Source organism: Cetorhinus maximus, unplaced genomic scaffold (assembly GCF_964194155.1).
Source record: "Cetorhinus maximus unplaced genomic scaffold, sCetMax3.hap1.1 HAP1_SCAFFOLD_985, whole genome shotgun sequence".
Taxonomy (NCBI): domain Eukaryota; kingdom Metazoa; phylum Chordata; class Chondrichthyes; order Lamniformes; family Cetorhinidae; genus Cetorhinus; species Cetorhinus maximus.
In genome coordinates, this window is record NW_027596927.1 from 82,501 (window position 1) to 102,051 (window position 19,551).

At 49.9% G+C, this 19,551-nt stretch overlaps 1 protein-coding gene across 1 annotated transcript in view; it reads left to right on the forward strand.

The window, feature by feature from the left end:
* Nucleotides 1-9,092, forward strand: part of nphs1 (NPHS1 adhesion molecule, nephrin) — a 79,780-nt gene extending 70,688 nt beyond the window's left edge. Inside the window, exons 28-29 of the mRNA XM_078536201.1 lie at nucleotides 7,875-8,038; nucleotides 9,009-9,092. Of these exons, the coding sequence (XP_078392327.1) occupies nucleotides 7,875-8,038; nucleotides 9,009-9,092 (248 nt within the window). The remainder of the gene's footprint in view (nucleotides 1-7,874; nucleotides 8,039-9,008) is intronic.
* Nucleotides 9,093-19,551: the final 10,459 nt, after the last annotated feature.

Here is a 19,551-nt window from a genome sequence, read left to right on the forward strand (position 1 = left end):
GCACACACTCTCACTCACACTCTCACACTCACGCACACACTCACGCACACACTTACTCACGCACACACTCACACTCACACTCACGCACACACTCACGCACACACTCACACTCACACTCACACTCACATTAACACTCTCACTCACACTCTCCCTCACACTCACGCACACACTCACGCACACACTCACGCACACACTCACACTCACACTCACGCACACACTCACGCACACACTCACACTCACACTCACACTCACATTAACACTCTCACTCACACTCTCCCTCACACTCACGCACACACTCACGCACACACTCACGCACACACTCACGCACACACTCACACTCACACTCACGCACACACTCACGCACACACTCACACTCACACTCACGCACACACTCACGCACACACTCACACTCACACTCACGCACACACTCTCACTCACACTCTCACACTCACGCACACACTCACGCACACACTCACGCACACACTCACGCACACACTCACACTCACACTCACGCACACACTCACGCACACACTCACACTCACACTCACACTCACATTAACACTCTCACTCACACTCTCACTCACACTCACGCACACACTCACACTCACACTCATGCACACACTCTCACTCACACTCTCACTCACACTCACGCACACACTCACACTCACGCACACACTCACACTCACACTCACGCACACTCACGCACACACTCACACTCACACTCACTCACACTCACGCACACACTCACACTCACGCACACACTCTCACTCACACTCTCACTCACACTCACGCACACACTCACACACTCACGCACACACACTCACTCACACTCACACTCACGCACACACTCACGCACACACTCACGCACACACTCACACTCACACTCACACTCACATTAACACTCTCACTCACACTCTCACTCACACTCACGCACACACTCACACTCACACTCATGCACACACTCTCACTCACACTCTCACTCACACTCACGCACACACTCACACTCACGCACACACTCACACTCACACTCACGCACACTCACGCACACACACTCACTCACACTCACACTCGCACACACACACTCACGCACACACACACTCACACTCTCACACTCACACTCACACTCACGCACACACTCACACTCACACTCACACTCACGCACACTCACACTCACGCACACACTCACACTCACACTCACTCACACTCACGCACACACTCACACTCATACTCACACTCACGCACACACACACACTCACACTCACGCACACACTCTCACTCACACTCTCACTCACACTCACACTCACACTCACGCACACACTCTCACTCACACTCTCACTCACACTCACACTCACACTCACGCACACACTCACACTCTCACTCACACTCACGCACACACTCACACTCATACTCACACTCACGCACACACACACACTCACACTCACGCACACACTCTCACTCACACTCTCACTCACACTCCCGCACACACTCTCACTCACACTCTCACTCACACTCACACTCACACTCACGCACACACTCTCACTCACACTCTCACTCACACTCACACTCACGCACACACACACTCACACTCACGCTCACACTCACACTCACACTCATGCACACACTCTCACTCACACTCTCACACACTCACGCACACACACACTCACGCACACACTCACACTCACGCACAAACTCACGCACACACTCACACTCACGCACACACTCACACTCACACTCACGCACACACTCACGCACACACTCACGCACACACTCACGCACACACTCACACTCACACTCACACTAACACTCTCACTCTCGCTCTCACACACACACGCACACACACACGCATACACTCACACACACACTCACGCACACACTCACACTAACACTCTCACTCTTGCTCTCTCTCACACACACACTCACGCACACACTCACACACCACTCACACTAACACTCTCACGCTCGCTGTCTCTCACGCACACACTCACGCACACACTCACACACACACTCACACTAACACTCTCACTCTCGCTCTCACACACACACGCACACACTCACGCACACACTCACACTCACACTCACGCACACACTCACGCACACACTCACACTCACACTCACTCACACACTCACACTCATGCACACACTCACACTCACACTCACACTCACGCACACACTCTCACTCACACTCTCACACTCACGCACACACTCACGCACACACTCACGCACACACTCACGCACACACTCACACTCACACTCACGCACACACTCACGCACACACTCACGCACACACTCACACTCACACTCACATTAACACTCTCACTCACACTCTCACTCACACTCACGCACACACTCACACTCACACTCATGCACACACTCTCACTCACACTCTCACTCACACTCACGCACACACTCACACTCACGCACACACTCACACTCACACTCACGCACACTCACGCACACACTCACACTCACACTCACTCACACTCACGCACACACTCACACTCACGCACACACTCTCACTCACACTCTCACTCACACTCACGCACACACTCACACACTCACGCACACACACTCACTCACACTCACACTCGCACACACACACTCACGCACACACACACTCACACTCTCACACTCACACTCACACTCACGCACACACTCACACTCACACTCACACTCACGCACACTCACACTCACACTCACGCACACACTCACACTCACACTCACTCACACTCACGCACACACTCACACTCATACTCACACTCACGCACACACACACACTCACACTCACGCACACACTCTCACTCACACTCTCACTCACACTCACACTCACACTCACGCACACACTCACACTCACACTCACACTCACGCACACACTCTCACTCACACTCTCACTCACACTCACGCACACACTCTCACTCACACTCTCACTCACACTCACACTCACACTCACGCACACACTCTCACTCACACTCTCACTCACACTCACACTCATGCACACACACACTCACACTCACGCTCACACTCACACTCACACTCATGCACACACTCTCACTCACACTCTCACTCACACTCACGCACACACACACTCACGCACACACTCACACTCACGCACAAACTCACGCACACACTCACACTCACGCACACACTCACACTCACACTCACGCACACACTCACGCACACACTCACGCACACACTCACACTCACACTCACACTAACACTCTCACTCTCGCTCTCACACACACACGCACACACACACGCATACACTCACACACACACTCACACTAACACTCTCACTCTTGCTCTCTCTCACACACACACTCACGCACACACTCACACTCACACTCACACTAACACTCTCACTCTCGCTCTCACACACACACGCATACACTCACACACACACTCACGCACACACTCACACTAACACTCTCACTCTCGCTCTCACACACACACGCACACACACACGCATACACTCACACTCACACTCACACTAACACTCTCACTCTCGCTCTCACACACACACGCACACACACACGCATACACTCACGCACACACTCACGCACACACTCACACTAACACTCTCACGCTCGCTCTCACACACACACGCACACACTCACGCACACACTCACACTCACACTCACGCACACACTCACGCACACACTCACACTCACACTCACGCACACACTCACGCACACACTCACACTCACACTCACGCACACACTCTCACTCACACTCTCACACTCACGCACACACTCACGCACACACTCACGCACACACTCACGCACACACTCACGCACACACTCACACTCACACTCACATTAACACTCTCACTCACACTCTCACTCACACTCACGCACACACTCACACTCACACTCATGCACACACTCTCACTCACACTCTCACTCACACTCACGCACACACTCACACTCACGCACACACTCACACTCACACTCACGCACACTCACGCACACACTCACACTCACACTCACACTAACACTCTCACTCTCGCTCTCACACACACACTCACGCACACACACACGCATACACTCACACACACACTCACACTAACACTCTCACTCTCGCTCTCACACACACACGCACACACACACGCATACACTCACACACACACTCACACTAACACTCTCACGCTCGCTCTCTCTCACACACACACTCACACTAACACTCACGCACACACACACTAACACTCTCACGCTCGCTGTCTCTCACGCACACACTCACGCACACACTCACACACACACTCACACTAACACTCTCACTCTCGCTCTCACACACACACGCACACACACACGCATACACTCACACACACACTCACGCACACACTCACACTAACACTCTCACTCTCGCTCTCACACACACACTCACACACACACTCACACTAACACTCTCACTCTCGCTCTCACGCACACACTCACACACACACTCACACTAACACTCTCACTCTCGCTCTCACACACACACGCACACACACACGCATACACTCACACACACACTCACACTAACACTCTCACGCTCGCTGTCTCTCACACACACACTCACACACACACTCACGCACACACACACACTAACACTCTCACGCTCGCTGTCTCTCACACACACACTCACGCACACACTCACGCACACACTCACACTAACACTCTCACTCTCACTCTCTCTCACGCACACACTCACGCACACACTCACACTAACACTCTCACTCACTCTCACTCTCTCTCATGCACACACTCACGTACACACTCACTCACACACTCTCACTAACACTCTCACTCACTCTCACTCTCACTCATGCACACACTCACTTGCACATGCACTCATGCTTACGCACGCACTCTCAAACTCGCACACACACTCGCACTGACAGCAATTAGTGGAGGAAGTTACACTCTCACACTCACCCCACTCATACTCTCACACTCTCACACTGCCACACACACTCTCAGGCTCACTCGCACACACACACATGAGTACAGAGACAAATACACACACACTCTCATTCGCTTTCTGAGGTTTCTAGGGACTGGAGGAGGTTACAGAGATAGGGAGGGTTGTAGGGTCTGGAGGAGGTTACAGAGATAGGGAGGGTTGTAGGGGCTGGAGGAGGTTACAGAGATAGGGAGGGGTGTAGGGGCTGGAGGAGGTTACAGAGATAGGGAGGGGTGTAGGGGCTGGAGGAGGTTACAGAGATAGGGAGGGTTGTAGGGGCTGGAGGAGGTTACAGAGATAGGGAGGGGTGTAGGGGCTGGAGGAGGTTACAGAGATAGGGAGGGTTGTAGGGGCTGGAGGAGGCTACAGAGATAGGGAGGGTTGTAGGGGCTGGAGGAGGTTACAGAGATAGGGAGGGTTGTAGGGGCTGGAGGAGGTTACAGAGATAGGGAGGGTTGTAGGGGCTGGAGGAGGTTACAGAGATAGGGAGGGGTGTAGGGGCTGGAGGAGGTTACAGAGATAGGGAGGGGTGTAGGGGCTGGAGGAGGTTACAGAGATAGGGAGGGTTGTAGGGGCTGGAGGAGGTTACAGAGATAGGGAGGGGTGTAGGGGCTGGAGGAGGTTACAGAGATAGGGAGGGTTGTAGGGGCTGGAGGAGGCTACAGAGATAGGGAGGGTTGTAGGGGTCGAGGGAGTTACAGAGATAGGGAGGGGTGGAGTGGAGTGATTTAAAAATGATGAGAAATTTGAAAGCTGGTCCTGGAGCTGGTGTTGGGCCTGTGAGTGACAGGAGGTGGTGAGTAAATACAATCCTGATCCTGGGCAGCTGTGCTCAGTGTTCGCTTACTCTTTCCTGGAGGGATTGGCCCCGGCCTGGGGAATATCAGAAGAATCACAGAATCTTTACAGTGCACGAGGCCATTCAGCCCATCAAGTCTGCACTGGCTATCTGAAAGCACATTCTACCTCGTCCACTCCCCTGCCTTATCTGCATAATCATACATATTCTCTCTTTTCAGATAGCAATCCAATTCCCTTTAGAATACCTCGATCAAACCTGCCTCCAACACCCTTTCAGGAAGTTCATTGCAGACTCCAACCACGTTCTGGGTGAAAAAATTTTCCTCACATCACATTTACTCCTTTTGACAATTATTTTGAATCTGTGCCCTTTAGTTCTTGTTATTCTCTTGAGTGGGAACAGTTTCTCACTATTTACCCTGCCCATACCCCTCAGGATCTTCAATACCTCTATCAAATCTCCACTCAGCCTCTTCTCCAAGGAAAACAGTCCCAACCTCTCCAATCTATCTTCATAGCTACAGTTCTTTATCCCGGGAATCATTCTTGTGAATCTCCTCTGTCCTCTCATTAATACCTTCACGTCCTTCCTCAAGTATGGAACCTAGAACTGGACTCAGTACTCCAGATGAGGCCTAACTAGTGTCTTATACAAGTTCAACATGACTTCCTTACTCTTGTACTCAATGCCCCTATTAATAAAGCCTCAGATACTATTTGCTTTATTAGCTGCTCTCTCAACAAGCCCTGCCATCTTCAATGATATATGTACATATAGACACATAGAAACTAGGAGCAGGAGGAGGCCATTCGGCCCTTCGAGCCTGTTCCACCATTCAATAGGTTCATGGCTGATCCTCTACCTCAACCCCATACTCCCGCTCTCTCCCCACACCCCTCGACACCTTTAGAGTCTAGAAATCTATCTACTTCCTTCTGAAATATATTCAGTGACTTGGGCTCGACAGCCTCTGTGGGAGAGAATTCCACAGGTTCACCACCCTCTGAGTGAAGTGTGTGCCGGTGAGTGTGTAAGGGGTTAAGTGTGTGCCGGTGAGTGTGTAAGGGGTTAAGTGTGTGATGGTGAGTGTGTAAGGGGTTAAGCGTGTGACGGTGAGTGTGTAAGGGGTTAAGCGTGTGATGGTGAGTGTGTAAGTGGTTAAGCGTGTGACGGTGGATGTGTAAGGGGTTAAGCGTGCGACGGTGAGTGTGTAAGCGGTTAAGCGTGTGATGGTGAGTGTGTGCGAGGTTAAGCGTGTGACGGTGAGTGTGTAAGGGGTTAAGCGTGTGGCGGTGAGTGTGTAATGGGTTAAGCGTGTGATGGTGAGTGTGTAAGGGGTTAAGCGTGTGACGGTGAGTGTGTAAGGGGTTAAGCGTGTGATGGTGAGTGTGTAAGCGGTTAAGCGTGTGATGGTGAGTGTGTACGAGGTTAAGCGTGTGACGGTGAGTGTGTAAGGGGTTAAGCGTGTGACGGTGAGTGTGCAAGGGGTTAAGTGTGTGACGGTGAGTGTGTAAGCGTTAAGTGTGTGACGGTGAGTGTGTACGGGGTTAAGTGTGTGATGGTGAGTGTGTAAGGGGTTAAGCATGTGATGGTGAGTGTGCAAGGGGTTAAGTGTGTGACGGGGAGTGTGCAAGGCGTTAAGTGTGTGACGGCGAGTGTGTAAGGGGTTAAGCGTGTGACGACGAGTGTGTACGGGGTTAAGCGTGTGACGGTGAGTGTGTACGGGGTTAAGCATGTGATGGTGAATGTGTAAGGGGTTAAGTGTGCGATGGTGAGTGTGCAAGGGGTTAAGTGTGTGATGGTGAGTGTGCAAGGGGTTAAGTGTGTGATGCTGAGTGTATACGGGGTTAAGCGTGCGGCGATGAGTGTGTAAGGGGTCAAGCGTGCGATGGCGAGTGTGTAAGGGGTCAAGAGTGCGGCGGAGAGTGTGTAAGGGGTCAAGCGTGCAACGGTGAGTGTGTAAGGGGTTAAGCGTGTGACGGTGAGTGAGTACGGGGTTAAGCGTGTGATGGTGAGTGTGCAAGGGGTTAAGTGTGCAATGGTGAGTGTGTAAGGGGTCAAGTGTGTGACAGAGAGTGTGTAAGGGGTTAAGAACGTAATGGGTCCTGTGGCCTGAATTGCTCGGTGTGTTTTCCAGGCTATGCTATGTCAGTGGCTCAGGGGATTTACCCACACGTGCCCCAGGAAGTGGGTTTGAGAGACCAGGAAATTTATGAGGATGTGAATGAGCAGCCAGACTGGTGGCCCAGACATCCTGCTGGCTATCTGACCTCAAACCAACCCAGGAGAGCGTCTGGACCGGTGAGTAAACTTCAAAACACGTGAGAGAGTGGGAGGCAGAACCAATCTTCACTCAGAGTGTAGAGGGAGCTTTACTCTGTATCTAACCCCGTGCTGTACCTGTCCTGGGAGTGTTTGATGGGGACAGTGTAGAGGGAGCTTTACTCTGTATCTAACCCCGTGCTGTACCTGTCCTGGGAGTGTTTGACGGGGACAGTGTAGAGGGAGCTTTACTCTGTATCTAACCCCGTGCTGTACCTGTCCTGGGAGTGTTTGATGGGGACAGTGTAGAGGGAGCTTTACTCTGTATCTAACCCCGTGCTGTACCTGTCCTGGGAGTGTTTGATGGGGACAGTGTAGAGGGAGCTTTACTCTGTATCTAACCCCGTGCTGTACCTGTCCTGGGAGTGTTTGATGGGGACAGTGTAGAGGGAGCTTTACTCTGTATCTAACCCCGTGCTGTACCTGCCCTGGGAGTGTTTGATGGGGACGGTGTAGAGGGAGCTTTGCTCTGTATTTAACCCCGTGCTGTACCTGCCCTGGGAGTGTCTGATGGGGACAGTGTAGAGCTAGCTTTACTCTGTATCTAACCCCGTGCTATACCTGTCCTGGGAGTGTTTGATGGGGACGGTGTAGAGTGAGCTTTACTCTGTATCTAACCCCGTGCTGTACCTGTCCTGGGAGTGTTTGATGGGGACAGTGTGGAGGGAGCATTACTCTGTATCTAACTCCATCCTGTACCTGTCCTGGGAGTGTTTGATGGGGACAGTGTAGAGGGAGCTTTACTCTGTATCTAACCCCGTGCTGTACCTGTCCTGGGAGTGTTTGATGGGGACAGTGTAGAGGGAGCTTTACTCTGTATCTAACCCCGTGCTGTACCTGTCCTGGGAGTGTTTGATGGGGACAGTGTAGAGGGAGCTTTACTCTGTATCTAACCCCGTGCTGTACCTGTTGAAGTTTGCGTTGATGGGATATTTCTCTTTATGTACAGGGAATGATGGTAACCGGAGGTTTTCCTGGCTCTGCTGGTGCTGTTTATGATGATGTGTGTGAAGCGTGGGGCGAGCTGGTTTGATGTTTTTGTCTGTGAGAGTGATCCTCACGGGTGAAGAGTGTGAAGCTGATCAGCACATCCTCCATTCACTTTGTGAAGCAGTATCCTGGTTTATTCCTGTTTTCCGTTGGGTTTTTTACTATTTTGAGTGTGTCTAACTTGGATATTATCGGTGGATTTGATAGTGACTGTTAGTCTTCACACCACCTTCACCACCCTTACTGCTCATCCTGCTCCCTAAAGAAAACTTATAATCTTCACAGAATAGGGACCAATAAAGGCTTTTATTCAGCATGTCTGAATGTCTGGTGTAATTTTTAAAATTCATTCACGGGATGTGGGCGTCGCTGGCTGGGCCAGTATTTGTTGCCCATCCCTAATTGCCCCTTGAGAAGGTGGTGGTGAGCTGCCTTCTTGAGCCGCTGCAGTCCCTGTGGTGTAGGTACACCCACAGTGCTGTTAGGGAGGGAGCTCCAGGATTTGGACCCAGTGACAGTGAAGGAACGGCCGATATATTTCCAAGTCGGGATGGTGAGTGGCTTGGAGGGGAACTTCCAGGTGGTGGTGTTCCCCATGTGTCTGCTGCCCTTGTCCTTCTAGATGGTAGAGGTCGTGGGTTTGGAAGGTGCTGTTGAAGGAGCCTTGGTGAATTCCTGCAGTGCATCTTGTAGATGGTACACACACTGCTGCTACTGTGTGTCGTTGGTGGAGGGAGTGAATGTTTGTGGATGGGGTGCCAATCAAGCGGGGCTGCTTTGTCCTGGATGGTGTCGAGCTTCTTGGGTGTTGTGGGAGCTGCACTCATCCAGGCAAGTGGGGAGTGTTCCATCACACTCCTGACTTGTGCCTTGTAGATGGTGGACAGGCTTTGGGGAGTCTGGAGGTGAGTTACTCACCGCAGAGCTCCAAGCCTCTGACCTGCTCTTGTAGCCACAGTATTTCTATGGCTAGTCCAGTTCAGTTTCTGATTAATGGTAAGCCCCCAGGATGTTGATAGTGGGGGATTCAGTGATGGTAATGCCATTGAACATCAGGGGGCGATGGTTAGATTCTCTCTTGCTGGAGATGGTCATTGCCTGACACTTGTGTGGTGCGAATGTTACTTGCCACTTGTCAGCCTAAGCCTGGATATTGTCCAGGTCTTGCTGCATTTGGACATGGGCTGGTTCAGTATCTGAGGAGTCGCGAATGGTGCTGAACATTGTGCAATCATCAGCGAACATCCCCACTTCTAACCTTCTGATGGAAGGAAGGTCATTGATGAAGCAGCTGAAGATGGTTGGGCTGAGGACACTACCCTGAGGAACTCCTGCAGTGATGTCCTGGAGCTGAGATGACTGACCTCCAACAACCACAACCATCTTCCTTTGTGCTGGGTATGTGTCCAAACTGTGGAGAGTTTTCCCCCTGATTCCTATTGACTTCAGTTTTGCCAGGGCTCCTTGATGCCACACTCGGTCAAATGCTGCCTTGATGTCAAGGACAGTCACTCTCACCTCACCTCAGGAGTTCAGCTCTTTTGTCCATGTTTGAACCAAGGCTCCCCCATCATTGAGGATGGGGATATTTGTGGAGCCTCCTCCTCCAGTGAGTTGTTTAATTCTCCACCACCATTCACAACTGGATGTGGCAGGACTGCAGAGCTTAGATCTGATCCGTTGGTTGTGGGATCGTTTATCTCTGTCTTTCACTTGCTGCTTATGCTGTTTGCAATGCCAGTAGTCCGTGTTATAGCCTCACCAGGTTGACACAGCATTTTTAGGTAGGCCTGGTGCTGCTCCTGGTATGCCCTCTTGCACTCTTCATTGATCCAGGGCTGATCCCCTGGCTTGACGGTAATGGTAGAGTGGGGAATATGCCAGGCCATGAGGTTACAGATTGTGTTTGGGTACAATTCTGCTGCTGCTGATGGCCCACAGAGTCACACGGATACCCAGTCTTGAGTTGCCGGATCTGTTTGAAATCTATCCCATGGTGGTTGTGCCACACAACACGATGGAGGGGATCCTCAGGGTGAAGATGGGACTTCGTCTCCACAGTGACTGTGTGATGGTCACTCCGACTGATACTGTCACGGACAGATGCACCCAGTTATTTAAACTCCACGCTCTGACCTCCGGCCCCGCGCCCTGACTTCCGGCCCCGCGCCCTGACCTCCGGCCCCGCGCCCTGACCTCCGGCCCCGCGCCCTGACCTCCGGCCCCGCGCCCTGACCTCCGGCCCCGCGCCCTGACCTCCGGCCCCGCGCCCTGACCTCCGGCCCCGCGCCCTGACCTCCCACCCCGCCGGCCCCGCGCTCTGACCTCTGACCTCTCACCCCACCGGCCCCACGCTCTGACCTCTGACCTCTCACCCCGCCGGCCCCGCGCTCTGACCTCTCACCCTGCCGGTCCACCCCACTGTGTTTAATTCCTTGTAAAATTAATAAATGTTTAGTTTAATTTAATTTATATAAAAAACCTCGAGTCTTGGTGGTCTTATTCCTGAATTTAGAGTCGCATCTCATACATACCAATTGAAAATTATAGGTTATGACAGTTGTTTAAAGTTTCCCTCTGGGAATTTTAATAACTCGGTTTTACCAACTGCATCGGTCACAACGATTGGGGGCTTTTGGCGGGATAATATTTCTAAATCCTCGATTGGTCAGGAATTGGTGAATCTTAAGCTTAACGAGTACGAGAGGCACTTTGAATTCAGGAGTTGGTGAGGTAGTTGAGAAGTGGTGAGACTGCAGGACGGCTTTGGCAATTGCTCAGATTTGTCTGGGAGGAGGAGAGATAACTCTGATTGGGTTGGAGAGAATAACCACGAGTAACTTAACGCATTTGGCAGGTAAGTTACAATTGGGGCTACCTGAGCGAGTTAGGAAATCAGGTATAGTTGAAAGTGTAGCACTGCATCGAGAGTTGGAAGTGAAACCTGACACTAGTGAGTCACAGCTGGAGGTAGCGAGACTTCAGTTTGAACTGAATAAACTTGAATTTGAACAAGCAAAGGAACTGAATAAACTTGAATTAGAAGCAAAGGAAAGAGAAATTACACTTAAAAGGGAGCAAGTAGAGAGGCAGGAGGACGAAAGGAAGGTGGAACTGGAATTCCAGGGAAGAGAGAGAAAGAGAGAGAAAGAGAAAGAGAGAGAAAGAGAATGCTTGTTTAAAAGGCTGGAAGTTCAAAAAGAGACCTCGGATTCCGAGGAGAGTTCTGATGATGAAAAAGCCTTTAACCTAAAACCCAGTGGGGAGATGTTTAAATTTGTACAAGCCCCTCCAAAGTTTGAGGAAAAGGATGTTGACGCATTCTTTATTTCATTTGAGAAGATAGCTAAACAGGTGAAGTGGCCACAGGAGTATTGGATGTTACTATTACAGTCTAAGTTGCTGGGTAGAGCACATGAGGTATATGTTTCACTGTCTGAAGAGGTATCGGTGAATTATGATGGGGTGAAAAAGGCTATTTTGAGTGTATATGAGATGGTTCCTGAAGTATACAGGCAGAAATTAGGAATATGGGAAAACAGCCTGGGCAAACTTATATTGAGTTTGAAAGAATAAAACAAAGTAATTTTGACAGGTGGATATGGGTGTTAAAAATAGAGACAAAATATGCAGCTCTTATCAAAGTAATTCTTCTGGAAGAGTTTAAAGATTCAATCCCTTCGGTAGTGAGAACTCATGTGGAGGGACAGAGGGTTGATTCTGTAAGACAAGCAGCAGAGATAGCTGATCATTAGGAGTTCGTTCATAGAGCTAAACCTTTATTCCATCACCCTTTCAAATTGGAAAAGGATAAAAAGTGGGAAGGTGAAAGGAAGGCAGGTAGTCAGGGAAGAGAAGGAATAGCTGGAAGTTCCCAGGAAGTTTTTTTCTCAGAATAAAAAGGAAGGTGCTGAAGGTAGAAGTGACATTGGAAAATTCAGGTGTTTTCATTGTAATAACGTGGGGCACACGAAGTCAGAGTGTTGGAGGCTGCAGGGAAAATGCTGTAGGAATTATCGAGGTTCAGGAAAGTTCTGGAAGTAAAAGTACTGTGGGTTCTGAGGTTCAGGCACAGGAGAAACCAGTGGTTTGTGTACAGGTGAAACAGGGAGGATCGGTGAGAGGTGAAGAAGTGGGAATGTGTTCACAGATTACTGAGGAGAATTCTGAGGAGCAGGTTGCAGAAATGATTAAAGATTTTATATGTGAAGGGAAAGTATTTCCATGTGTACAGGGTGGAGTAGGTAAAGATGTTAAAATTTTAAGAGACACAGGGGCTAGTCAATCTTTAATGTTGTAGTATAAGCGATATGTGTTCTTCAAAGGGAGTGTTGCAGGGAAGTGGGGTTCATGGAGATGCTAAATCTATTCTGTTGTGGAAGGTAAATTTAAAGAGGAAATGGAAGACAGGTGAAGTTATAGTTGGAGTGGTGGAAACATTGCCCATTGAAGTGGTTCAGTTTATTCTGGGTGGTGATATAGCCGGATTGCAAATGTGGGTGATGCCTAGAGTAGTTGAGCAGCCTATAGAAGTGTTTTCAACAGGAGTGCTACAGAAGGAAAATCGTGGATTGTTTCCTGATTGTATTATAATGAGATCAAAAGTCCATAGGGAAGAACAAAAAAAAGATAAGCAGGCAGTTCAAAGGCAAGATGAATGTGTCGAAATCCAATTAGCCGGCACTTTATTAGATAACATTGTTCAGGAGGAAGGGATGCAGGATAGTTCAGTCGAAGTGTTTAACTGAAAGAGGTTAGTGGAGTTACAGAAAAATGATTTGCAATTAAAACAGTGATATCAGAAAGCTTATTCAGAAAGTGAAGCAAAATATATTCCAGTATGTTAATATCTCCGAGGGAATATATTCATGAGAAAGTGGAGGTCAGATCATGTCTCAGCAAATGAGAGCTGCAGGGAGGTGCTTCAGATTGTTAAACAATTAGGATACAGAAATGAGATTCTAAGGATTGCTCATGAAATTCCAATGAGGGGACGTTTAGGAATTAGGAAAACACAGGGAAAGATACAGAGGTATTTTTTTGGGGCCAGGATTGCATAGGGATGTAGTCAAACTCTGTAGAACCTGTCATACATGTCAAATAACAGGAAAACCACAAGCAGTGATTAAGCCGGAGCCTTTAATCCCAATTCCAGCATTTGAACAACCTTTTACCAGGGTCATGATTAATTGTGTAGGAACCCTCCCTAAGACTAAAAGTGGAGATCAGTATTTACTGGCAATAATGGGTGTGTCTACCAGGTTTCCTGAAGCGATACCTTCAAGAAATATTACAAGTAAGGAAATTGTGGAGGAGTTAATTACTTTTTTTTTTACAAAATATGGTTTACCTAAAGAAATATGATCAATCAGGGGTCAAATTTCATGTCACAGCTGTTTAAGGAAGTAATGAACAGTTTGAGGATAAAAAAGTCAACAGTTTATCATCCGGAGTCACAAGGAGCTTTGGAAAGATGGCATCAAACTTTAAAAACTATGATGAAAGTGCACTGTCAGGATTATGCACAGGATTGGGATACGGGAATTCCATTTTTGTTATTTGCTATGAGAGACACTCCTAATGCATCAACTGATTTTAGCCCTTTCGAACTAGTTTATGGTCATGAGGTAAGGGGACCACTGAAATTGATTCACGAGAAATCGGTGGATCAAAATTCAGAAACTATTCCCCTGGATTATGTATCAAATTTCAGGGAAAGATTGAACGGAGCATGTGAGCTGGCGAGGGAAGATTTAAAGATATCACAGTAAGTGATGAAAGTAGAAGCAGATAAGGCGGCTAAAATTCACAGTTTTGTTTCTAGAGAAAGTATTAGTTTTGTTCCCAGTACCAGGGGATTCATTAAATGCAAGATTTAATGGGCCTTACAGCATGGAAAAGAAGTTGAGTGAAGTAAATTATTTAATAAATACTCCAGATAGAAGAAAGGAGCAGAGGGTATGACGTGTAAATATGCTTAAAAAGTACATTGACAGGGAAGAGGAACATTAAGAGGTATTAGTGATGGTGGATGATGAGAAAGAGGTGGAAGTGCGGGAATCTGAAATTGATTTTCCTCCAATCAAATTGGACAATGAGGGTGTTTGAAAATTTAAACGAGTGATTAATTTGGGCATTTGTTTAATAGTAATTATGGTAATAATTTGTAGTTGTGTATGTGTTTAATTCCTTGTAAAATTAATAAATGTTTAATTTAATTTATATTAAAAAATTTCGAGTCTTGGTGGTCTTATTCCTGAATTCAGATCTACATCTCAAACATACCAGTTGAAATTATAGGTTATGACAGTTGTTTAAAGTTTCTCCCAGGATCTTAAATACCTCAGCCTTTTATCAACTGCTGTGTCATAACATCCTTTGACCTATACCCTCACGACCCTGTGACCCGCACCCTTGGGGCCCTGTGACCCTGTGACCCGCACCCTCACGACCCTGTGACCCGCACCCTTGGAGCCCTGTGACCCGCACCCTCACGACCCTGTGACCCGCACCCTCACGACCCTGTGACCCGCGCCCTTGGGGCCCTGTGACCTACACCCTCGGGGCCCTATGACCCGTGACCCTGTGACCCATGCCCTCGGGGCCCTATGACCCACGACCCTGTGACCTGCACCCTCGGGGCCCTGTGACCCTGTGACCCGCGCCCTCGGGGTCCTGTGACCCACGACCCTGTGACCCGCATCCTCACCACCCCTTGACCCGCGCCCTCAGGGCCCTGTGACCCACGACCCTGTGACCCGCGACCCTGTGACCCATGATCATCAGTTGTGGATAAGACAATGGCAGATGACATTTCATTTTTGATTTATTAAACCATTTATATGTTTAAAAATACATTGGAGCCGGAGTCCGAGGGGTTACATGGGCCTCTCATTGAAATCAGCAGCGAACAAGTGCAAAAATAAATCCACATCCCAAAACAAAACTTCCCAAATTCCAAGGAAAATACCATCATCCCATTGACAAAAAGGCATCCTGAAACCTGACCCTCATAAAGACCCCTAGCACCTCAATGACCTCTCACCCCTGACCCTCATAAAGACCCCTAACACCTCAATGGCCCCTCACCCCTGACCCTCATAAGGACCCCTAACACCTCAATGACCCCTCCCCCCTGACCCTCATAAAGACCCCTAACACCTCAATGATCCCTCACCCCTGACCCTCAAAGACTCCTAACCCCTTGGAATAACCCCTCACCCCTGACCCTCAAAGACTCCTAACCCCTCAATGACCCTTCATCTCTAACCCTCATAACCCCAACCCCTCACAATGACCCCTCACCCCTGACCTTCATAAAGGGACCCTAACCCCTCACAATGACCCCCTAACCCCTCACAATGACCACTTACCACTCACCCTCACAATGACCTCTCACCCCTCATCTGCCCGATGACCTCTCACCTCTGACCCCCTAGTGAGCAATCAGCCTTATAATGACCTTTCACTCCTCCTTTCCCTCCCCTCGGTCTGGATTTGACCCTGATTTTCTGAGGGTGAGAGGTCACTCCTGCCCATTCCCTGGAGTTTGGGGAATTTGCTGTTGGTTTGAGGAGGATAATGGAATTGATAATAGAAATGGCGGGTGATGGTTGAGCTGTTGTTAATCTAATGTAAACACTGATAATCACTACAAAAGCTTTAACAATTCGTAAAGAAACAGAAGAAGCAAAACAAGATAAATAATAATTTCTTATTAACTGTAAATTGGATGCTGCAGAAACAGCAAATAATTCTGATAACATCAGACACAATCCAACCCTCCGGGTTAATTAGCAAATTCCCAAGGTCCCAACTCTCTGCATCCCTGTACCTCACTCCCCCTGAGCCCACTCTCCTCCTGGGAGAGAGACAGAGACAGAGAGAGAGAGACAGAGACAGAGAGAGAGAGAGACACAGAGAGAGAGAGAGACACACAGAGAGAGAGAGACACAGAGAGAGAGAGAGAGACAGAGAGAGAGAGACACAGAGACACACAGAGAGAGAGAGAGACACAGAGAGAGAGAGACACAGAGAGAGAGAGAGACACAGAGAGAGAGAGAGACACACAGAGAGAGAGAGACACAGAGAGAGAGACACAGAGAGACACACACAGAGAGAGACACAGAGACAGAGAGAGACACAGAGATAGAGAGAGAGACAGAGAGAGAGACACACACACACAGAGGACAGAGAGAGAGAGAGAGAGAGACACACACACACAGACAGAGACACACGTACACACACAGAGACAGAGAGAGAGACACACACAGAGACACACACAGAGAGAGACAGAGACACAGAGAGAGAGACACACACAGAGACAGAGAGAGAGAGGCAGACACAGACACAGACACAGACACAGACACAGTGATCAGGAGCAGGAATCCTCTCTCTAACCTGGGGACAGTGTGGGTTGTGTCGATGGAGCCGCTGTTACTCTCTGGTAGACTCTGATACAGAGTCCCCAGGGTCTGAGCACTCAGAGTGGGGGGAGGGGAGTGATGCACCCCCCTCCCAGAGTTAACGCCCACCCCTCACCCCACCCTGAGAGGAGGGAGGTAGGGGAAGGGGTTAACTCCTGGCGAGTGCTGCATTTTAAATGATTCCGATTTCACAGAAATCAAATGACCGACAGTTTGATACCAAACCTCATACAGAGCAGAGAATATCGCTTCGCGAATCCTCTGGTAGCCCAGTGTCACTGACACACTGGCACTGGGGTGGGGTGGGTTGGGGTGGGGGGGTGGGGGGGGGTCGAAATCTGACCTCCCGGGGGTTTCGGGGTTCAGGTCAGGGTTCAGACTCTGCGCCTCCCCCCAGTTTGTTTGGATCGAGACGGGGATTTTTGTGCTAAAAATATTGCTGAATGTGCTCTGGTCTCCAGTGGAAGAGCCGAGGGTGGTGGGATGGGGGGGTAAAGGGGAGAGGGGGAGGGGGAAACACCTCCGTTTTTTTCCCTTTCTGGGAATAAACCCCATCCCCTGCTTCCCAAAAGCACCTTCACTCCACAGGAGGTTCGTTGCTTTAGGGCAGGATTAAACCCGAGAGGAAAACTCAGCCGAGGAGAACAAGCAAAGACAAGGATCCCCAGCTGAAGGGGAGACTCAGTTTGGTCCTCAGATCCGTGATGGACTCGGGGTTTCATTAGCCTCTGTAATGACAAGCAGCCACCAGCAGAGAGCAGCCTCGCTCCACCCACTGCAACCCAGCCCCAGGTCTGGGAGTGAGGGAGACATGGGGGCCACTGGAGGACATACTGGGAGGCTGCTCTGTGAAGGGTGGCGGGGGGAGGTGATGCGTGGCTAAGGAGGGAAGACTGGGATCCCCTCACTAGGGGGGCAGGAACCGCCCCCAAACACAGGCGAATCTGGTTGAACAGGTAAACCCAGAGGAACAACTCAACCAAACACCAGGAGCTCAGCTCAGACCCCATTCGGGGGTCACTGGGTTCAGTCCTGGACCCCCCCTCTCCCCTCAGGGAGGGTATATTGCCCTCGGAGGGGGGGTACAGCCCAGAGTGACCGGAACGATGCCAGGGCTGAAAGGGTTAAACTCCGAGGACAGGTTGCACAGAACAGGCTTGTGTTCCCCCGAGTCTCGAAGATTAAGGGGTTGATCTAATTGAGGGGTTTAAGATGATTCAAGGATTCGATAGGGATTGACAGAGAGAAACTATTTCCCCTGGTTTAGAGGTGCGGGGGTTGGGGGAAAGTGTCCAGGACAAGGGGGCAGAACCTTAAAATTGGAGCCAGGCCGTTCAGGGGGTGATGTCAGGAAGCACTTCTTCACACAAAAGGGGGATGTGGAAATCTGGAACTCTCCCCCCCAGAAAAAGCTGTCGAGGCTGGGTGGGGTCAACGGAAAATTTCAACCCTGAGATTGAGAGATTTTTGTTGGTTAAGGGGATTAAGGGTTACAGAACCGAGGCGGGTAGATGGAGTTAAGATACAGATCAGGCATGATCAGATTCAATGGCAGAGCAGGCTCGAGGGGCTGAATGGCCTCCTACTAACCCGGTGTAACAGGCTCGAGGGGCTGAATGGGCCTCCTCCTGTTCCTGTGTAACAGGCTCAAGGGGCTGAATGGCCTCCTCCTGTTCCTGTGTAACAGGCTCGAGGGGCTGAATGGCCTCCTCCTGTTCCTGTGTAACAGGCTCGAGGGGCTGAATGGCCTCCTCCTGTTCCTGTGTAACAGGCTCGAGAGGCTGAATGGCCTCCTCCTGTTCCTGTGTAACAGGCTCGAGGGGCTGAATGGCCTCCTCCTGTTCCTGTGTAACAGGCTCGAGGGGGCTGAATGGGCCTCCTCCTGTTCCTGTGTAACAGGATCGAGGGGGCTGAATGGCCTCCTCCTGTTCCTGTGTAACAGGCTCGAGGGGGCTGAATGGCCTCCTCCTGTTCCTGTGTAACAGGCTCGAGGGGGCTGAATGGCCTCCTCCTGTTCCTGTGTAACAGGCTCGAGGGGGCTGAATGGGCCTCCTCCTGTTCCTGTGTAACAGGCTC